The sequence below is a fragment of the Aphelocoma coerulescens genome, chromosome 2 (genome assembly GCF_041296385.1).
Source record: "Aphelocoma coerulescens isolate FSJ_1873_10779 chromosome 2, UR_Acoe_1.0, whole genome shotgun sequence".
Classification (NCBI taxonomy): domain Eukaryota; kingdom Metazoa; phylum Chordata; class Aves; order Passeriformes; family Corvidae; genus Aphelocoma; species Aphelocoma coerulescens.
In genome coordinates this window covers 89,453,055-89,477,017 of record NC_091015.1, presented here as the reverse complement: position 1 = coordinate 89,477,017, position 23,963 = coordinate 89,453,055, and the positions used below count along the sequence as shown (strand labels likewise).

The window sequence follows — 23,963 nt, the reverse complement described above, 5'->3', positions numbered from 1 at the left end:
AGGCTCATACAGAATGGCAAAAATACCAATGGCCACCAGAAATTGTTTTGGTTCCCTAAATTTGTGTACACAGGCTGTTCACAAGTAACTGTCTGGCAATAAAACACAAAACCATGACTCCAGGCTAGCTATTGTCACATGAAAAAGATCTCTGGGCATTTCATTTTGCTTGGACTCTTACCTGGACCCATCTTTATATGTATAGAACTATGTATTAAATAATGAGAAATAAAGAAAGCTGAAAAAACACACTCTTCAGCTTTGTCTCACTGCCAGGCAGAATCTGCCTAGTGGCAAGGGCAGGTGGGCACTGAGACTGGAGAGCCTGCAGAAAGTTGCATGCAGGCCTGGCTGTGTTGCAGCTAATCCACATTTCTGACAATGGCTTGGGTGCTGAACTACATGCACCAAATCCCCCTCTTATCCAGGAAGCCTTGCAACCTGGCCTATAAGCTGAAATGTCAGTAGAAACTGCCTATGGGAAAAGGTGCTGCTCTCACTCTGCCTCATCCCCTCTCTGTCCCACCGTCTGCCCCATGTGTGTCAGTCCTACAGCCACCACTCCTAGGGAGGTCGGGAGACAGCCAAAATCATGTCGACTTGTGCTTGAAGAGCTCTACACATGTAACCTCATAGTGCAGGAAGGTGATGCCAAGTAGGCCTAATCACAGAAATGTTGTGAAGGCAAGAGAGGATAGGAAGCAGAAACAGAAGCTCTCTCACCCCCCTGAGCATCACCCCCTGCCCAGAGGCCGGTCACTGGTGCCATCACCAGCAAGCTGCTCCTCCTGATCTGGCAGGCAAGGCTTTGGTCTCCCTGCCTGTGTGTGAGCCAACGCAGCTGAGCTGGCAGGCTAGGGAATGGGAAAAGAGCTGGCTGCGTTTTCAGCTCTTCTGGAGCCAGAAGGAAGGAGGAGCTGAAGGCAGTGAAAAGCTATTGAAATGCCAACTGCTCCCTAACGCACACTCAGCCACAGCCAGATCCCGAATACCAGTGAAACAGTGGTTCAAACGGGAAGCTATTAAATCACCATTAAATTAAAGCACAACAAGATTAAGCAAGGAAGATTAATCAGGCAGAAATAAGTGGCTGAAATGTGGAGGGGTTTCTATTTTGCTATTCTTATTTACTGCATTTCTCAAGGCTGGTGGGTTACGTTTTTCTTTTCCTCTCCATACAGGAATCAGGGTCTAGTGGTGACAAACTACTGAGCTGCATAGAGATGTTTAAATGGTGGAAAAACACTTAAAGTAACATTTGATGTGGGAAGACCAAAAAATGCGCAAAATTACAATAGATTTTTTCCACTAAGTGAAATTGGAAGATGTGTAAGAAAAAACAACGTTTTGTTAGAGGTCCACAGAATGATACAGAGCCAGCTCAGAACTCTCTTGAAACTGTGCTGTTTTAAGAGCCTGCTATCTTTTGGAGTTCTCCCCATGTGGCCCATAGCCATGCTCCCAAATCGCCTTGAAAGGCTCACCATGAGGGGTACCCAAAGCAGCAGCAGCCACCACTCACCTGATGAGGATACACTGGTTGTCGTGGCGCTTCCAGAGGCAGCGGTAGCACTCGTTGGCCACGGCGAAGAGGTGAGGTGCAATCTCTCCCATGTGGTGCCTGCTGTATCGCTCCATGGCGGCGCAGTCGTACAGGCCCGGGATGCTCTTGTAGGGGTTCACGGAGGCAACTATCGAACCAATGTAGGTCTGCAAGCACACAGCACCCCCCAGAGCTGTTATCACATGTGGGGTGGAACAGATCAACACTCTTCTCAAATGATAGACAAAAAAATACGCATTTGCAAAACCGTAACAATCCTTCGGATAAAGGTGGCCAGCAATTTTCCCCGATTTCTTCCTTTCCGAGAAAAGCAACAAAAGGGTGAAAGCTGTTCCCACCTCTGTCATGTTCTCAGGCTTACCCCACCTATAACACTGAGCTTATTGACTGTACAAATCCCTGCCTTAATGCTGCTTACAGCTGCACGGTAATGCCTGTCAGTGCTGGCTTACAGCTGCTTCTCATGGGACTGCTGAACTAACTAAAAACCTGACTGTGCCCGAAGTAATGGTAGAAAAGTCTGCATTTCCATGTAGAGTATCCAAGTCCTTCTCTGCTACTCACTTTTAAAATAGAAGTATCAGGCATTATGGTAGACACTGGGACCATTATGTTTAGAATAGCAGGCTCCAAGAAAAGCGTGTGAACCGGCAGATGCTCCAAAACCAGTGGGTTTCAGCAACTTTTTTATTATTAGTTTGATGCAGAACAGCAGCTGGCAAGTCATTAATTTCTATCCCACTGCAATTAGAGAGCACATTGGTTCAAACCACCCAGGTAGAAGCTTATGCCCTCTCCCATTGCCTTAACTCATTAGGCTGTGGTAACCTGATCATTTCCAACAGTCTGTTCACAATGTGTTCAATTTCTCTCTCACCCTCTATCCACTTCAATGTATTTTTCAAATAAAATCAGATTAAGTGAGGTAGGAGATAACATTAAGCATGCTATCTCCAGAGTTTCTGGGGCATGTGAAATTAACTGATATATCGTATGGCGTGTGCAGTGTTACTGCTGCGATACCAATTTCAGTTTGTTAAACGCCCTTTCTGCAGTTACAGGAGGGAAGCTAACACCTGGCTTCAACAGCCCTGCTCTGGACTGGTGAAGAGCCAGGCTGTGCAGCCTCCAGCCCAGTAACACAGCCCCCATGCACAGAGAGATGCCTCACCAGCAGTCAACCCTCTAGTCGCCGACAGAAACCAGCTGTGAAACTGACAGCAGGACTGGGGCTCTCTTCATCTCCACAGCACCCTAACCAGAGAGGGATGGATAAGGGGAGCAGCATCTTGCACACCGGAGAAAGGCAGCCCCACATGCTCCTCCTGCAGCCTCTCTCTTCTCTGTACAGGCCACCACAGGGCATTCACTAAGACACAGGGACCATCAGTTCCCCCAGACTTTCCTTTCCCCTCTATCAGTCTGTTTTGCAGCATTTACAGCCCGCATCTACCTGCCTCCCTCTTTTTCTCCTTAATTAGCATGCAATTATCGCTGTGTATCAGCTCTCCTGTCTCACTGTTATCCTGCTATTCCAGTCCCCATTATCCACCTGTTCACCTTCCATCAGGCCCGACACAAATTGCAGCTTAGAGCTTTTGCTAAGGGAACTGCAGTGGTGTCCTTGAAATCATGACGATTTTATTAGCAGTAAGGGGAATATCCCTCCTCACTGCAACTCCAGTACCTTTTACAGAGTGGTGAGCTTTCAATCTGTGTCTTTTATAGCACCACCCCCCCCCTCATGCTGTGCAACAGCTCAGAAGATTTCATCTACAGGAGAGATACCATTTCAACATAAGATCGTATCGCAGGGCAATTACAGCACTGAGACAACAGGTTAATTCCCTGGGATCATCCCCTCTTGGGTTCTTAAATAAGTAATAAGTAACAAGGAAAGCTCTGAAAACTTCCTCTGTTTGATACATATTTCAGCACAGCTTGCACAGGCAAAATTTTAAAAGGCTTCTTTTTTTTAATTACATGACTACAGTGCAAGTATGACCAATAAAACAGACTGCTACAGATCTTCCTCTTTACCTTATCAAAATCTGGCTAAAGTCGTCTGAAAAGAGTAACTTGAGGCACACACAACAGATGCCATGACAAAGGCGTAAATTAAAAAAACCCCATGAAATATGATACCATCTAATTTCACAACTAAATAACCACTCTATAGTTTCTGCATGATTAACACCTGACAGAACAGTATCTCCATGATAAAGCACTGGCAAAACTGCATCACCATGGGCTACACGTGGTGACTTTTCCTGCTTCTCCTCTTCTAAATAGTAAATACCAGAAGAGGTGACAGCAGCCCACTTCATCATGCATTCATTTACAATGGGCAGTCTTTCACATGACTTAAGCACAATTTTTTTAAAGTGACAGAAAGACTTCCAGAACATGAGTCATTACTGTGAATAATAAAAGTTTATTAAATAAAGAGAGCTGCCTTCATTGCCTTGTAATTCAGTAAGGTATAATAGAGAAACAGGCGGTGTGTTAAGGCAATAAAAGAAACCTGGTGAACAGCAGAAATGATACTGGTGAAAACAATTTCTAAATCACCTCATGGAATAATGCTTAGGACATGCCACTATTTTAAAAATTCCTTCTCTCTGTCTTTTTCTTTCAACAAAAATGTGAACCACCACAACCTCTACTAACAAAGGTGCAGCATTGTGGTTCCAGTTTTCTGGTGCTTTGAGTATGTACTACCTCTTTGCAGGACAAGTTAAATGCATGCACACACTGCCACCAAATTATAATGGCACAAGAGAGAACAAACTCAGGACTTCAGAAAACAACCTCCTCATCCCAAGGCAGTATCACAAAAAAAGTATATTCTTCACCGACACAGTGTATCACATTTATCACCTACCGGGTGTCACAGTCCAACCCAGGAGCACCCACGAACAGGTATCTGCATGGACTAAGGAGTTAGCTGGCCCAAGCAAAAGTTCTGCCTTTACCCATGGTAGTTCAGCAAAGTATCAATGGGCTGAAGCAGCACTGTTATTAAAAACTATTCCAATTATTTTAAAAGTTCTCATTAAAAGACAAATCTTCCAGAAGTCTTTGTAAATTGCCTCTGGGATACTCAACTGCAGCAAGATCTGCTGCTGCAAGAATAATTTCTTACATCACTTCCAGGCTTACTACTTATCCCATCCAATACCTAACACAGGGCCTTACAAGTAGCAATATTTTATAAGCAGTAGATCCTAGACTCTACCCTGGCACCTCTAAGAGCCCCAAAGTTAGGGACTTGGGGGAGGGGAGAAGGGCACATGTACTCCCATGAAGAAGAATGCTGCCACCTCCCAATTTCATAGAATCACAGAATGGCCTGGGTTGGAAGGACAGCAAAGATCATCTAGTTCCAACACCCCCGTCGTGGGCAGGGACACCTTCCACTAGAACAGGCTGCTCAATGCCCCATCCAACATGGCCTTTAACACTTCCGGGGATGAGACATCCACAACTTCTCTAGGTAAACAGTTCCAGTGTCTCCCCACCCTCACAGTGAAGAATTTCTTCCTAATATCTAACCTAAACATACTCTCTTTCAGTTTGAAGCCATTCCCCCTCATCCTGTCACTACATGCCTCTGTAAAAAGTCCCTCTCAATCTTTCTTGTAGGCTCCTCCACTTGCTTTTCCCTTGGGGACTCTGAGCAGCCACACGACACAACCCCTTTCTTGTAGGGCAGACCTTCAGGTTTGGCAAACGCAAGCACCTTAGCAGCAGATTAAACCAGTGTAAAAATACACAAAAAATGCAGGACTGCTCAGTGGACGTGTGTTGTCTCCTGAATGCTACTTCTGCACCAGACATCATCATATGGCACATTACATGGGTTAACAGTCAGAAGCAGAATCTCTAAATTACTATATTATGGCAACATCACAAAGCAGGTGAAATTTCAGAAAAGGTATTTTCACATAAGAATGACACTTCCACTTTGCTTATAAGACAGTAACCTAAATTTTCTTTTTGTTTTTTGCAGTTTCTAATCTGATTCTGGAAGTCAATAATTACTTATTTTAATGAAAGCATTCCAAAGCAATTATGAATATGAGAAATGCTGCCAGAGCACTGGCAAGTGGACACAGGAGTTCTGAAGATTTCCAGTTGAAATCGTTGGAGAGCTTTTACAGTGATATACTGTGAGAACTCCTGTTACAAGCCTGACCCGTTAAATCCATGGCATTGAACAGGGCAGTTTACTATTCCCTGTTACATGACTGAGTCAACACTTCAGACAGAACCACACACAAACTCTTGAACTACTTTGGTACAGACTAAACCAGCAACAACTTGTTATCAGATCACCACGAATATATTTATTTAAGCCAAAGAATAAATGAAAGTTGAGTTACTCAGCCTGAATCCCAATGCAGCACTTTGACTGCCATATTAAAGGTTGGGTTCCTTTTACACTTTCAAATTTTTACTGAAATTTTACATTGTTAATTCATCTCCTAAAACACTTTCGCTCACAAGCCACAGACAGTCCTGCTCCCCCGTCAGCAGAAAGGAAAAACAATGGTTTGCTGATCCTCTACAAGGACTTTCAAAACTAGAAGTTCAAATCCTATCTTCTCAGCTAGACATTCAGTAAGGCAAGACAAAATGAAAGATGTACTTCAGAAAGGAAGCGATTTTTCATCAGTTCTTTGAATGTTTTCTGTTTCACTTGTTGCCTTCTGATAGCGATTAGCTTTGAGCCTGTGTCTTGAAATCATCCCACAGTTCTTCAAACACTGAAAAACAATTTGTTCTTTAACAAGGTTCAAGAGCTCACAAAGACTGCTGATACCCACAGAAATACTCTAGCAAAACTTAACATGGTCAGTGTAGTCCTGTCTAACACGAGAGGGTGTTTGTTTTTTTTTTTTTTTTAATGAAGACACAATAAATTTACTTTAGTTTTATGCCAAACAAATCTAAATTATGTAAAAAGTTTTATTGATCAAAATACACTTTTTTAAGTTAGCTTAAAATTACAAGAAACAAGTTTGCAATGGATGAACAAAATAAAATTTGAAATGTCTTTCTTTCCCATGTACAAAAGGCTTTCAGAAAAAAAGAAAAGAAGTAGAGTAAGAAATTTCCTCCTCAAATTTCTTTTCAGACTCTCTATAATGAAAAAGCAATAAAAAAGAAAACTGCCCTAATGGAAGACCAATTCATTAGTCCTATAAATAAATAAATACACCAGGGTCACCCTGCTTTTCATCTTTTCTCCTTCACAGACACTTTTTAGAATTTTGGGGTATATCCTTTCAGGTTTGCTCCATATCCAGCAACCATCCACCTTCTACTTCTTCCCTTTCATATCAAAACTTCTCCACAATAACTTTCCTGTTTCTGAGGATCCTTTATGACATCTGTATTTTACCCAAGCTCGCTTTTCCCATGTAAGGTCATTAAACCTATTCTACACTGCTTTTCTCATGACCTTTCACCTTCTACATCAAGGTGTCCCTCTCTGTAGTTCACAGACTTCCAGCATCTGAGACATCCCAGTCTTCCTTCTTTCATAAATAAATAAATAAAAAGAGGGAAGCAGGGAAGGACACACACTTTTTTAGGCTTTCCATATTTCATGCTGCAGGGAGAGTAGGAGAGACAAGGCAGAAGCAGACTGAAGGACCCTGTTAAAGGGCATTATGTGCTGCTCCTGAACTAAATCTTTGATCCACAATGATAACCAAAACCAAAACTGCTTGCACTATTAAAACAGGCATAAGAAGACTGCCTTACTCTATTTCTTTTTATCATTGTGTTTCTTTACTGCCAACAGAAATCAAAATATTCTTCATAACTTGGAACCAGAAATGATGGAATAGATAAAATACAGAAATTAAGATGTTTTGTTACAGATATATACATTAACATTGAGAAAGAGGACTTTGTCCAACTCTCTTAAGAGCACTTTCAAGCCTTTCTGCTTTAGATGAAAAATCTATGTTATTACAGAAAGAAAAGCATGGTTACAGATGCCTCAAAAAATATGTTTCTGGATAATTTTTGAAAAACTCCTGATTCTCCTGGAGTCTCTTAAGGAACTGATTCTGTGTCTGAAAAGTAAAAGTATTGTTTAAAAAAGGGGGTATTGGTATCAACCTGCCAATTTATTCCACAAGTATTACTTTCTGGGCTTACCCTTAATATATAGGAAACTTCAAATAAAACTGCAGTACAACCAGCTCACCTCAAAGATACTTCTATGTAACTTTTACACAAGGCATGGGAAAAGATTTTTATCACCATTCCACACAACCTCTGCGTCTCACTTACCTTTAAATCATCACGGCTACAGTAACATTACCAAATAACAAAACCAGTGTTTTCACAGAACGTGCAGTGGCAGGCAACTTTTAAAAGACTACAAAATAGCCATCAAGCTTCGTTACATTTTCAACACCAAATTTTACAGCGTCAGGATGAAAAACCTGGGAACAGAAGGGTTTGCTCCACACTGCAGGTATGGCCTTCGTGGTTCCCAGCTCTCTTAGGTGAAGGGATTAATGGTAATCAAGGCTGAGTTTATCCTGAGGCAAAGACAGCCAAACATCTACCACATACACATCAGCAGAAAAAGGAGAAAGATGACTGGGCCACATTTTGGTGTGCTTTTTAGGGGAGGCAGAAGGGGCGACAGTATGCCATAAAGAGGATGGTAATTAATGCCCTCATTCATGGTAGGTCCTCGATTTATCCTCACTGTGGTAAGTATACCCCGTCCTTCAGCTAGTCCCATGCTAATTTCAGTGGGACAGAATCCAGTTGTCTCATGTCTGAAGCCAAGCTTCTTTCTTAAAAACCATAATCAAAGTGAAGCACTAAACTACAATTTTCAATGTTTTTTAAAACTACATATTTTAAATGTTTTCAATCAGTCAAGCCATTTCTAAGATGGAAATGCCATACTCTATAATCATCTTTACACGCTTGGGCTCCTGCAGTCCTCACCATGTCTGGTGACTCATGGTGAGCTTCCAACCACACAAATTTACGTTAGCTTTGCTTTTCTCCATCTCTGTGTCCCTTGTCAATGCACTCAACATTATGACCCTTAAAGTGTCCTTTTTTCATCTTAAGGTCAGCTGTATGATTGATGAGCTGTTTGTAAACACACTGGCCACACTACAAATACAAGAGTTAGCACCCATAGGAGAGGACCTTTAGAAGGGAACCAGAACATGGCATGGAATTTCACTAAGAGGATCAAGTGTCAACAGGCAGCTACCTACAGCCAAGATCCACCTACTACATGTTCTCCTTGTCAATGCTTTTGAAAAGTGTATTTTCTTTTGAAAAGTCTTCTCAGGCATGTTCACACTGCTCAGCCGCACTTTTTCATGTCCTCCAGTCCACGATGGAAACCGCAGCAGCCTCTCCTACCAACCACCTTCCTGCTGGCCTTTTTGCCTTCTGTGCTGAGCAAGGCATAACAGACCAAGGTCTTTTCAAAGCCAGGCTTTATGCTTATTTCCACTTGCACAGTTCTCAAGAAGATTTTGGAATAGTTTTGGATTATTTTAAAACATGTGATTTCAGATGATTACAGGCAACTGTTGGGCAACAGGACACCCTCTTAGATGCAGCTTTGTCTTTTATGTTGACCCTTCAACCCAGCTAATGTGACCTTAAAGCTTCCCTTGGTGCAACAGCATTAGGCAACACCATCCTGTTCCCAAGCCACTCCAAGGGCGAAGGCTATGCTACCTCTTCATGAAAAACTTGTACTTTGTAACCCAGCTACCTTAACTTCTAAACTAAGAGATTCCTTCCACTCCCAACAGCTTCAATCTGGCACATTCATTGAGTCCTTGTCCTAGGAAGCTAAATGAAACTGTCTAGGTCTATTTCTTAAGGGTTAAAAACTGGGTTTTGGTCACCATAGCTGCCAATGCAAATACCCAAAACTGCATGGAGGCAGACACCTTTCTGCTTAACTCCACAGAAGGTTCAGAGATGGTGAAGAACTCTCCACTGGTTAAGAGATACACCCACAGCTTAATCTCATCTTATTTTTCTCTTCATTTTCTCCTACTGAACAGATTGTTCCATTTGGATGAGGATTACTCAAGGGAACCTTACAAATGTTATCCTGAATCCACACAAAAACCAATCCAGTTGGGAATTATGAAACCAATATAAAGAAAAGTTGATAAAAGAGCACTGTTACAGCCAAAGGTAAAAACCAACACAGCAGATAGTAATACTAATGTCAGATAGACATTTTTCCTTCTTCAAGATATTGACAGGTTTCTGGCAGTTTTTCTCCCGTATAAAAAGCACCGAGTCTCCTTGTTTTTACTGCACTTTTTCGCTGACTAATACAATGCAATCTCTACCATGCAGCAGGTCCTATCTACTGGGTCAGAATAATGATCTTTTGTGCAGTTTTCATATATACAACTACGGAAGAATTTCCCTCTTCACCATTGCCAAGCAGATAGAGGCGGTGACCTCCTGAACACAAACATGATTGATCAGAACGAGACATTGATTTTTGTTATTTTCATGGGCTGCAATACAGCATGTGAAAGTAAGTGTGCACATCAGACTGTAGCAATCTGTGCGCACAATTTTAACCAGGCGAGCTCTAGCTCAAATCAAAAAAGGCCCCACAAAGAGCAGAGACCCCATGGCTCATCATTTCATTTCAAATGGCCTGTGGCCACACACTAGTTCTTCCTCCTGCTTTGTTATTGCACAATGCTCAAATGAGTCTTTCAAAACTGTCTGAAGGTCTAATTTACCCTCCAGCAAGGAAAAGAAAAAAAATGGTCTTCTTCCTTCCTATGGATTCATACTGGAGAGATGAAGGGGCTTTTCAGAGAAAATGCACACAAAGGAAAACAAAAATGCTGGTAAAACCATGAACCAAAGAGCAGTCTCTCTAGAACATTGGAGAAATGTTTTTATCTAAAGCTTCGCAGATCCATTTAATTCTGCCTGCAAGTGTTTTACATACTGATATCCAGATTTCCATAACTTCTTTGTCTCTTTAATGTTTGAAGACCTTTTCTATAGAAAGGGCTTTTTTTAGGAGGAAAGCAGGAAGAGCAGGAATTACTCTTTAACAGAGCATGAAAAGAGAACTCAAAAGCCAGCATAACTGAAATCTAAGTCTGTGCCAGGTACTTACTTGGATGGCGCTGAACTGCTGCCAGACAGCCGTCAGTTGAGAAATCAGGACTAAGATGGCAAATGGAATTAACTGTCAAAAATCTGCTAAATGGGACTTTTGGATTCCACTTGCTTGTGAAAGGAGAGACGGACAAACATCAAAGGGAAAAAGCTGAAACTGCTTGTGAGAAAGGGACCACCTCTTTTCAAATAAAAATAACAGCGTGGCTATGAATAGTCCACTTACACAGATGAACAATAGCAATGAAAGTAAGTTAATTAATTCCCAACTTAAATGGGTTGTTTGTAGCCTTTCTAGTATTAAACTGCTGGAATATGTATATAAGACAGTTGGACAGTGCAGTACAAACAGTAAATTTTGCTCAGTTCACTTTACAGTCAAAGCCTAACTCATGTAAAGGAAACGTATGCTGGTGTCAGGTAAATGCCCTAAGTTTTGGAGCCCAAATTCCTGCCCTCCTTTCAATGATTTTGCTGGACTGGGAACAATAGACCTTGCAGAAAGGAGCCAAAGCTTACCTCCAAGTGAGGCAGTGGTGCATGCAGAAGCATTCAGCACCGTTTGCAAAAGCTCTGACTGAACAGCACTAAGCTGCTGGTGGCATTTGTGCAAATGACTGATAATTTTTCTTAAGATTTTGCATGTTGGTCTGCTTTCTGTTTTCAGCTCATAGAGTTAGAAGTGACATGCAATACAGGTGTGGAGAAAACAACATGAATAGTAGCCTTCAAACCTGGGAAGACATTAGCAATATATACCATCACCAATGACAAAATCTGCACATGATGATAGGATTTTTACTTCACAGCTTTTGATATGAAGTTACCATTAAATATAGCTTAGATCTTTTGTATTACAAATAGAAAACTCATGGAAGTCAACAGGAATTGACCCTGTTGTCAGTGCATCTATTATTTATTCCACAACCAACCGAGGAAAAAAAATACTGGTACAGAGCAGAATAGAAAGAGCAAGCTTTCATGTTTTAATAAAACTTTGACCTCTTCACCCTCTCCATCTCACTAAAGCAGCCCACAGATGCTAGCAGGTAGGATCCTCACTGCAGTGTGTACACCCAGCAGGTTACCAAGAACACCTAATGTGCTACAACCCGTAATATAAATGTGTTTGTGTAGGGGTTGCGCACATGTAGCAGCCACTGCACACACTGCAAAGTGTTTGTGTAGCTGTGGCATGCATCATAGTGCATTCAGCAACACACACCTTTCTGAGAAGCTCCCCTTCTAATGGTATCACATTGATCACAACACCCCAGGCTGAAATACTTCCTAAGATCTGAAAACATGCACCTTTAAAACCCCAGTATTTTCAGTTGTGAGGACGAAGTTCAGACAAGCACTCTTTATTGTTGTTGTTATTATAACTATTAGCAGTTCCACAAGTCATGCAGTATGGAGGAAGTCAGAAGCAAGGTTGGTTAACCAACTGATGGCATTTGTTTACTTCTCATGTCATTACAGCTATGTTTTTCCACTAACGCATATTTAAAAAAAAGAAAACCAAATAAAAAACAATGATAATTTTCCTTTGGTAGACAATTGTTGATCTATATAACTGACCAACCTTTAGAAATAACAATCACCAGAAATAAATTTCACTAGATTTCCAATTAAAAGCCTGCTGTGTTTTTATAGATCTTTGTCTGCTGCTCTCTAGTAACAGATGTGAAATGGAAGCTGTAATTAATGCTTGGAGACAGGAACTCACTTTGAACTGCATTTTGAAAACATTATCTGATGTGTGCAAGCATAACATTCTAATTATGGAGGTAAGTAGCTATGTATAGATATTTGTCATGCATTCTTAGCAACAGTGCTCTCTGCTCTCCACACTTCCATGGAAAGAGCTGGTGGCAAGAATTTTCCCCATCTGCCCAGTAGCACGGGAAGGTGTGAAAACCACTGTGATTCATCAGCACACTTTTAAGATTTCTTTACTGTAAAAGTGGAGCAATTAAATAAACAGCAGTTTCCTCAGTGACCACAGAGCAGATCCTGCAAACCTGGGACTGCTCTACAGCACTGGATGCCTCTGGAGAGGAACCATGCAACCACAGTTGGATTGCAGATGAGACCAGGATAAATGTGGTTCTAGGGGCTAGTGTAATAACTAAGGGCTTAGTTTAAATGGATGTGTACTACATTTATATACATGTTTTATGGTACTAATTACTGACACAGTTTCTGTGTACCATTGTCTGGGGTTTTTTAAGTCCATGGCCCACATTAATTTATAACAAGGCACATGACAAGCTGAAGACCAAGGCTGTTGAGCTGTCCAGGACATTGTAGGGGTCCATGTTATACATTCTTTTTAGGTTCAGTTTCTACACAGTGTCCAACTTTTTTCATTTAAGAAACCAGTCATGAGGTTTTGACTTTATTAGTAAACACTTTGGGACTATGGCTTAGTGATATTTATGGAAGCAGTATTCAGTCAAAGGTTAGCCTTGAAGACATTGGAGGTCCTTTCCAACATCAGTGATTCTATGATTCTATTAGCTTCTACTGATCTTCCTTTGTTTCTCTGCCTTCACCTACAACTTGTGTCAATGTTAGAGGACACCTGAGCAGGAATACTACCAAAGTGTATGAATTATGTCTGTCTGCATTTAATCAACCAGGACTTTAGTGTGCCCCGCTATTTTTTCACTGTAACCTGCAGCAACATCCACTTCCTGCTGACCATCTCAACATGGTACAGAGCAACTGCACTGGATCCAAAAGGAGTTTTACTGTGCTCAGAAAAAAAACCAAATAGGCAAAAACCTAGAAAAACAAGTCACAGAGAGCAACTGACCTAGATACTAAAGTGTCTGTGTCTGCAAACAGAATTTGAAAAAACCCCTCTGGTGATTATTGATTAATACTGCACAAACATCAACTAGTTGCCTCTGGGAGCCCTCATGACTTCGAGGGAGATAAATTATCTAATTACTGCAAGCTTAAAAAACTACAACTGAACACGCTGCTTAAGTAAATAAACACTAATAGATTTAAAAATCAATGCATGAATAACTGAAAATACCTTTTAAGAACCGATAGAACTGAGCATTCTGTACAATGAAGTGGCTAGGAGCTCTGCAACAACCTTCTCAGGGAAGGGACAACTTTTCCAGTTTAACACCTTTTTAAAAAACAGATAAATGTTGCTTTTTCATTCAAGTTATTATATGTTTGTTGCTTCAGCTGAAGGGAAGCCAGCCATGAAAACTGAGCTCCTAATTACCATCATCCTCCCTCTGATGTGGATGTGGCTGGTACAGCAGTGTATGTCGACGTGGCTGGTACAGAACTTTTCATACATATGCACACAAGCATAACAGATGGTTATAATTATCAGTGGGCAAGCTGCAGTCCTAATTTGAGAGTGAGCAAAAATAGGTTGTGTTGTCCCTCACCCTTCCTGGCCACCACACCCAACTGCTGGACAACTTGGAGGTCACTCTCCCCCCATCAGGGGAGGGTGGCGAGGGACCGCCACCCTGCAGCCCAAGCAGAATGCTGCTCTGGGCATGGTGCACATCCTCCACCTAAACAAGACAGGCACATGTCAAATCATCATCGCTTCAAAGGGGAATGTGCCTACCTAGCATTTCTTAATTCAAAAGGAAAAGTCTAATGAAAAGTGCTTTGAAACTTGTTTATTGCTTGAACTCATGCAAATGAGGGCAGATACGACACTGAAAGCCTCTGCACTGACCTGCACAATATATACTGCAGTTATTTCCAACCTGCCTCTCACCTCAGCAGAAGCTGCTCTCTCATCCTCTGCTCTGCCCTTGGAAATTTGATTACCTGCATCAGTAACCAACCACTGGCCAGAGACAAGACAACTGCAGCTCATCCCAGAGCCAGCCCAAACACCATAATTTGTGCAAATCACAGCACAATCCATGCTGTGTGGTTTATGGCATTCTCTCCAAGGCTAAGCCAGTCTGCTCTGCAGTGTGTACTTAACTAAAAGTAAACCAGAATCAACAGCTTGGGAACAATTTGCCTTTTAACGTCAACAAGAGTGACTGCTGCAGCACTTCCCCTCTCCACACCACGTGCCCTGTGATGGCCTTGCTTCAGGGGTGACCAAATCCCCCAAATGCCTTCCCAAAAGGCTCTGTTTCCAAATGCAGGCACCTTCCATTTTTAGCACTAGTGTTTATCTTTCCATATTTTGCCACATACCAGTCTAGCATGCAAGCTAACCAGAGCATTCAAAGATGAGAATGAAAACTTGCATGCTGATGTCCACAGCTGAATCACCCACTGTTGTTCCCAATAGGAACAAAATAGGAGACGAAGTAACAATGAAAGCCCATGCACCACATGATCACTGTCATCCTAAGTTTTGTCCTTTTCTGGACAACAAAAGTTGTGATAGCCTGGAACCAAACTTTCAGATAAATGCAGTATTAAGCACAAAGACTGAAAAAAATACCAGACAGTAGCCTGCCTGGAAGAATCAGAAAAGGACTTGCATATCCTATGCTTCTCACAGGCCAAAAAGGGAAAGCACACACTATTTTATGGGACTTCAGACAAAAAGTATCACAAGCAGATGTCAACAGACTTGACACTGATACAAAAAGATGGTTGCATATAGACAAGAAAAACGTTTTGTCATTCACCTTCTTGCAAACAGCACAGATTCAGCTGAGAGCCTCAACTCATTATGTTCAGAGCCAGGCATCATTCCCACTACAAACATAACCTGTAATCTAAATCAATATCCTTCCCTCCCCAAGAGATATCAAGCAATATAGAAAATCCTCTACAGACCCTTTATAGCTGCAGTTGTTGGCAGCAGCAAATAAAGTCACTGACACGTTTGACAAAACTTGGCATCCATAGCAAGTAACGTTGTAGTATGAATTAGGAAGTAGTAAAAAGTTTAGGAGCACGGGCATGAGTATGTGAGACAAAAATGTCAATAAGTAACGGAAGATTAAACTGAGCTCAAACATCTGCATATATTTATTTAAATGCTTATTGCTGGAGAAACAGATCTTCAAATACAGAAAAACACACAAATTAATAGTGGAAGATCTGCATAAATAATTGTCTTTCTGAGAAAGTAACTTTAAATTTCCCTTTAATTGTTTCTTCTGTTCAACTTCTTTTGAAATTATATCTGCTTTACACTACAATTAAGTACATTGCACTTGATATAATTTTTATGTGTGTGAACAAGCAAGCCCCAAAACTTAAACCCCCAACTAAGTGTATTCTTTATTAAGGTAAAAAGGTGCTTCCTGGTCTCAATGCCACTGACAAAAGGCTACCATGCTCAAGAACCACACTAATACATTTGTAATACTACAAGCATAGAACTCAAAAAATGACAGCATAAACCTTCTCATATCTCTTCCCCCTACTCAGGATATGGACAAGGAGGTGCACAGAACTGAGGTAAAAAGGGATCTGTAAGCTAAAAGTGACAACACAGCAATTGTATGGTGGTTTGTATTGGGGGATGGCAAGAAGTCTTTCAATGGGATGATCAGCCCCTGAGCCCGCAGTGGAGAGTGACACATGCCTTCCCAATTTATCCCTAATGCACCAGGTACACCAAGGTGATGATGCAGATACAAGACACAATGTGTGAACTACAATAATGAAGCAATTCCTGGTCAAGGGAGAAGGCAAATGTATAATGTGGAAAATTTTGGTTGATCTTGGCATAAATTTCAATGGCTTCTACTGTCCTGTACTAGAACTAGTCTGGTCCCAAAGCAAAATGATCAAGCAAGTTTGAATAATCAGCTGCAAAGTTACCTTCAACAAAGGTAAACAATGCACCTTCGGTCTTTTCTTCTTTTTTAACATTAAAATACCATTCAATTGCTCAACACAGTGAAGAAATTTTGGCTTAAAATGACAGAGCTCATTTTGCAATGACAACATCCCCTTTAAAATACATGCTCCTATATTTATGAACTTTCATAAAATTATTCAAGACATTCAATCAGCTTTTTGGGAGATTTTTGTTCCTGAAGCCCTTTCCTGCTAAAACACTACTATTGATGCAGTAGGAGTGGGGTACCAACGAGGATGAAGAAGATGCTTCTTCAGTCAGGTCCTGGTTACACATACAGGGCAACAGAGAGGCTTTCACAAGCATTTCAAAACACAGCTTTTTTTCCAACCACCTTTTCCATAATTTTTCAGGTGGATTCAAACGATTAAGCAGTTAAATTAGCAACACTGAAGGGACAATGCATACTCAGTAGCAACTGAAGATCTGTCATCATTAACAGCACACAAACCTGTTTGTCTAGAAAAACGTACATCACACGAAGCACCAAGGATCAGAACTCCCTAAACTTGCCTTGACAAGCTAAGAAAGAAGCTAGGACATGCCTCTTCAGAACCAAGCTGTTCTATGCCTCATCAAAAGAATCACCCTCATGCTTTTCAAAAAGGGGGCGTGACCTCTATGTGAATGCACATCATGAAATCATTTTTTTTTCTTTTGACTCACACTGAGTACCATGTACTCATCTAACAACACCGGTAGAAAACTAAACTTTTATCAAGTACATGTTTTTTTCCTTGCACATGCTGGATTGTTCATTTATGCTATTTTTTTGTTTGTTTGCTGATTTTTCTGAAATGTAAAACAGTTCATTTGTTTTGAGAAAAAAAATATATATAAAGACCTATGCAAAGAGAACTGCCTCAGTATTGAGGATTCCCTGTGCTTTTACCACTTTTAAAAAGCCACTTTTAGGGTAATGTACAAAGGAGTATTATTTCCTTGTGCTCTTTTTTGATTTTTATCAAATCTTAAATATGGGGAAAGTTTAATTTTTCACTTAGATATGTTTATATTTAAAAATAAGAAGCCAAACTCAGTAGAAGAAGCTTGAAATAAAGCATGTATATGGTCAAATCAAGGGCCCAGACATAATGATGAAACAAAAATAGTGTTCTGCAATTATTAGTAAAAAAAGACAAATCAAAATGACCAACCATTGATTCACAGAAAAGTGCTATTTTGCAATCTGTAGCAGCTGCTAATATTCCTTGTACCTTTCTCATGTTTAGTGCAGTTCCAGACTCAGGAAAGACTTGTATCTAGTTAGTTCAAGATTAATGAAAACATTGAAGGAGCAGGTAAATCTAATCATAGAAGTCTTCATTACAGAGTTAAGACAAGGAATTCTGTGTGGACTAATTCCTAGTTTTGGAAACTGATAAACAGCTATCTGTTCTCATAGACCCCCAACTCCAACTGTCTGTATTTAACAGCACAAATGCTCAGCTTGACAATCGTATGCTTCTTTCATAATAATCTTTCTACTACAACACAAGAGGGGAAGCTGATCAGAACTGGTTCTTGGCCTAACATGATCTCAAACGGCAGTGACAGACTAAGTTCCACCACATCCTCTCTGGTGACATACACAGCACATGTTGCTGGGGCAGAGAGTCTAAAGAAGAAGAGGAAAACAAAAGTCCTTTACACAACCCTGTCACGGAAAGCGTAGACGTGTATGTAGCATGCCAGTTTCTCAAGATTTCCAAGGGATTCCATGTCCAGCCTGAGCTACTTTCTCCTTCCATCACTGTGCGTGAGAAGTCACTACATGAGGTCTGCTTCAGCTCTATGTGGATACACAAGGAACTGGAAAGCATTTGGAGAGGAGATAGCACAGAACAGCAAAACACACACAGCACTTACACATACAAAAACATTCCCTCTGGATATTTTTCTTAATTTTAGAAAAAACTTACATAGATTTTATCTTGCTGATATCGCTGGAATAAGTTGTGCATAATGGAGCCTTCATGGAGATCTATGAGTGCTGCCATGTCTTCCACGCTCTCTGTGCTTGTTTGATGCATAGGTGTTACTTTTTGGTGTGTGATCGTGCTCTGTTTGTAAGTGAATACCTGAAAGAGAGGAAACAAAACCAATATTGATCAGAGCACACATTCAAGAACTCCTGTCTGAGAATGGAGCTTTCATACCCATTCATATCCCCTATCCAACTTATCAGTGTGCAGACTTGCAAAATACAATAGCCTGGCAGGGATACCTTCCTCTAAAGCTTCTCTGACACTGTCTGAAGCCCCAAACACCTACATGGGTCATAAGAAACTAGCACATACTGACAGTGCACTTGAGGACTGTAAGGACTTTTCCTGTTCAAGGGCAAATGAAACCTTGTTTCACACTGGACTACTGCTGGACTTTATCAAGAGAAAAACAAACCAAGCAATAACCATTCCCAAAAATACCAAACCAGACAAACAAAAAAACACCTCTTACAGTAAAACCCACTTACATTCAAATTATTCTGGGAGGAAAGGTTTGACCGTGCAAAACAGCAAATTAAAATTAATGCTCTAATAGGCTGCAAGTGTTCATATGCTTGATCTGAAATCCACTTAAATGTTTCCATTCAATTCTCCAGTCAGGAAACAGTCATTACTCCTAATGCAAGTTGCATTCTAAGTTCTGTGTGCAGCAGATATTTAGAAATCAATAAGCCAACAGATTTCTTAATTGACTTTTGGGACTAATTTCTGAAGCCAGTTCTTAACAAACAATAAAAACTCTAAAAAAGACACCATTTAAATACTTGGTTGGAAAACACTTCTACATATCTTCTGTAAAACTATCACAAATGTGCTAAGAAGATGTACACATCCTCAATCCAGTTGAGCTTTTATGAATACTAATAACACCAAGAAAGACTATAAAGCAATTGATTTTGAATTCAGCATCCTATTTCCTGCAAATTTACATCTTGGCACCTCATCCTTATAGACACATGCCCACATCTCATAGCCAATGCTCCTCAGGCAACAGTTGTCCCTGCTAATGGCGTCATTTCAGTGTTAAAAAGTCAAAGTGTGGAATTAATGCAAATACTTTGTGGAAGTACTAACGTGGAACATTTAGGAAAAACGCAAACCCTTCCAAAATCCTTTAAAATAATATTTATGAAGCAGACGGAAGCAGAGCCATAACTGTCAGCCAAGCACCAGCAAGCACTGTGGGAATGCTGCTGCAGGCTGGGGGTCATGCTGTGCAGCCCTGCCTAAGGGGCCACCTCTGCACAGCAGGAGGAAACCCCTCAGAGGTTTTTCAGCATAAAACCTTATGTATGTTCCTGGCAATAAAAGACTGAACAAGTGTCATCCTAGGAGGCCATCCAGAAAAACAGTGATGTTGTCTGTCCTGCTGAGACAAGTGAGAAAGAGAGGCTGAAGAAGCAAGAGGCTGAAGGCAGATCAGACTGAACACCAGAGCTCTGTACTTGGATACCCTAACAGCTGACAGAGGAGTACTGCCTGAAGATATTTCTTCATTATAATAGTACTCTACGCATAACAAATGCTGGCACAGGACATCAGACCATTAGAGATGTCATTTGCACCAGCACAAAGCATACTGAAGGAAGGCTGAGGAAGAAAGGAGATCTGAGGAAGAAACTTCTGAAAGGAGATGGGAGGCATCCCAGACATCAACAGGGTATGTGAGCAAACCATCAGGAAGTTCCAATAGATTCAGAGCATCCTAAGCATAATCCCTGGCTGAGGGAAAAAGACATGGAGAGATCAGAGACTTATTTTGCAGTAGAGAACCATAAAGATGACAGGACAAGGATTTGTAGAGGGCAGAGGGATCCTGCCAAGAGGGAGAAAGCAGCCACTTGTAGGAACATGTGGTCCAGACATCTAATAGACAGAACAGATGTGAAGAGTATCAACTCATTGCATAACTTTTGGGGCTGAAAACTGTGTTACCAGTCCCAAGACTAACCACACAAAGTGTAAGTGGAATTAGAGATAATTACATCTCAAAATTATAAACTGCAGTTCCTAGTCAGAAGAACCATAATGGAAAGGTCCTACTGTAGAACAAAAATACCACAAGTTGAAGGATTTGGAAATAAAAGGGATTTAAGGAGAGCAAATGTTAGAAAAGCAGACAACTTAACAGAGGTTATGTATCATCCTGGATACAGAAAAACAAACTCAGTGAGAAAATTAGGAAACCAAAAGGGGATGACACATATCCGTGAGTACATCTCATGTGAACATGGAAAGGAAGCAAAACATCACTTGTGATGTCTATTCTTTGATAAGTGATGCACAGGTAGTAGGGTAGGCAGACCACTCCATACATCACTCAGCACATTTATTAATGTAAAGAATTCACAAACACCAAGAAAAACAACACGACAAATGAGTTACACGTGGCAGCACTACTGAAGATGGTCTCTGCAGATTCATCCTTCCCGCTCAAACTCATTATTTTCTCTTCTTCAGCCTAGTTGTTCACATACTTCCATCTCTCCCACACACTGCCTTCTTGTTTGGGTGAGGAAATTGTTCTGTGAGCTGACTCAGAGACAGGACTGTGCATCACTCAGCTAGAAGACACACCAACTTCTAATAATGGCTGTCACCCAAATTAGAAAGAAGGAGGACCTTTTCTTCAACACTGGGTAGCTACTTTTCCTTTATTTTTAATTTTTGCCAGAACCATGCATCCCTTATATTTCTTAAACCCTCCACAAAACTTGATCAAAATCATCTAACAAGATCAAAGTCATGAGAGAGGGATCACATGTATAGACCTCATCTCCTTAAAACAGCTTCTTTTAGAGCCCTGTTGCTCAAGCTCTGAAAGGCCTGCTTTGTTTTATTTCATCTTGAATCAGGCCTTTATTAGGATAAGGACGTGGAAAAACTACCTTGAACTTTACCATTACTAACTAGAAGATCATGTTATGAAATATTACAGCACTTGATATCCTCAGGAAATAGGAACCCAGAGCCATTCTGCAGGGTCAGCATGAAGAACAGGAAGACGACCAAGTTGGCTTCTGAACTTCAAGAGGACCCTGTTGGCAGAGTGCAGGAACATCCATCCTCAAGGACCCCTCCCAGCATTTCTGGAAGGTCAAGTGAAATATGCAGGAAACTAGAACAAGATTTAAGACAAGCCTAAATGAGAATTCAGCAGAAACTTCTTTCCTTTCTAGATATAAATGGTTCAAGATAACAAACATGCTGAATGCATGGAAAACTCTAAATTAAACCTTAAAGAGACAGCAAGCAAAATAAGAACTCTCAATGTTATTATGGAAATGAAAATTTGAGGTTGAGATAGGATGGACCAACTCAAAGAACAAGAACAAAAAGAACAAGCTCAAGAAATATAGGACAAAACAGCAAACTGAGCCTAACAACAGTCAAGTGCATTTCACTGGGAAAGGAGAACCCTTCAAAACTGCTCTGCTGTCCCTACCATGGCTTACTAGTGATGTGATGAACATGCCAAAAAGAGACTCAAATGAGGAAGCGGCCTAGAAAGCCAGGGGACAACTCTTGCACAATTAATCTGGCACATGAGGGAAAAAAAAGTTGTCTTTCAAGCCTTCCATTTAAGGGAAATACCACAAAACAATATAAAATTAACTTTCTGCACAAAATAAATACCCCAAGCTCAAGATCTAATGGAAATTATGTTTTAACAAAAGATGTAATTTGTAATACAATTTATTAACATGAGCAAAGTATGCCAAAATAGGCTCTCAACAACAGGAGTACACATGCTTTCTCTCTTATGGTGCCATTTTGTGACACGATGCCAAATTTAAAAAATCCCTGCTCGGATCAGTTAATTAAATGGCATCAAGGCATTTCACAACAGCTGAGTCAAATGAGTTTAAGAGAATGCTGAATTAAGTGCTTATGTACATCAAAAAACCCACACAATCCCCACTTCTTGCAAAAGCTACAAGTTGCACTCAGGATTTCCAGCCTGCATGGAGCCCATACACAAACTGAATCTCTCAGGGTGTTTTTCACATGGAGATGGGGTTTCAGTCTGGTGCTGATGACCCACATTGGATGGGAGGAAGGCAGAAGGTACTCCAAAGGTTTCCTGATCAACAAGTCGGTATTTCAATTACAACCCTTGTTGTTTTACTGAGATTTCTGTGAGATTTTTATTTAAAGGCAGAAGTAGGCTCATATGCACCTTGGAAGCCCTGATGAGAGCTAGATCACTATTGAAACTGCTCTCTGAAAATGTGCAAGGTCATCTACTGAAGGGTTCACATACTGCAAGCATTTTGAAACAGCCCCTTCTACACAGTTGACCCATTACCCACCACGTGGGCAGCAACCGTGCCGGTCGGTCACCTGCCATAGCTTTGCCATTAGTAGCACATGCTGAACGTGCTACTGCCTGACTTCAGGATGCCAAGTACTGCCTGCTTGGGAATGGTTATGCAGCTTAGCATGTCCCTGTTGCCAGTGTTCCAATAAATCAAGAGGGTTTCTTGGTAGGGGTAACAGACACAAAGCAACCAAGCTCCCTCTGCTGCCCGTTTCTGCACAAGAAAATGCTTTTATCAATCCTAGGTGTAGTATAGGTGCAGGGTCTTACAGAAGATAATCCTGATATGCAAACACATGAACCAGAAATATTAAAGTCTTGTCACACACTCAATTTAAGTTGCTCAAATCCATATAACCAGAGGGAAAACGTAAAATATGGAAAACATTAAATTCAGTAGGACAGGGAAAGCAAAGACAAGATCTATCGTACAGAAGTCATCTGAGAGACAGGTTTACAAACTAAAAATACACAGCCAAACAACCACAATTTTTTCAATAATTCCTATGATATTAGTAAACCAACTGCTACAGCATCTGGGCAGCCCACAAGAACCAGAAAGCAAAACTAATTGACCCAAAAAGTAAAGCCCACAGCCTTCCTGTTGCTGTCCCATGGACTGCCCTACGCGAACTCTTCACAGGGTTAATCGCAGTGGTTACTGTGATGGCCACGAAAATCCGTGATTCAAGAGCAGCTCCAGAGGACTTGGCCCATATGTTCACGACATCAGTGCTCTTTGTTTTCTCAGGCATCTTTTTGCTTCTTGTCACCTACCCCACAGCAGAGATGAGCATAGCCCAGCAAAACATACAGGACTGTACAGACAAACACCCACTTTAAAATATCAATTCTTTTTTTTATTCTCTGCTGTTGGTCTGAACTGAGGATCATTATTTGTGTTTCCCTCATGTTTAGAAGTTAAAAGAATGCAATAAATCTTACAAAATGTCTTTATAGATGAGTCCAAGCAGAAAAAGGAGGCCATTACAAGCTGTGGAATGCGGTGTTCCAGGGAGCAAAATAAATCATGACAAGCCCAAGGACCCAGAGATTAAAAACAAA

The 23,963-nt window shown here is 40.9% G+C and overlaps 1 protein-coding gene across 1 annotated transcript in view; it reads right to left on the bottom strand.

The window, feature by feature from the left end:
- Positions 1-23,963, bottom strand: part of MYO10 (myosin X) — a 163,242-nt gene that overhangs the window by 71,765 nt on the left and 67,514 nt on the right. The window contains exons 3-4 of the mRNA XM_069008309.1: positions 18,491-18,649; positions 1,523-1,710 (exon numbers count right to left, since the gene is read on the bottom strand). Of these exons, the coding sequence (XP_068864410.1) occupies positions 1,523-1,710; positions 18,491-18,649 (347 nt within the window). The remainder of the gene's footprint in view (positions 1-1,522; positions 1,711-18,490; positions 18,650-23,963) is intronic.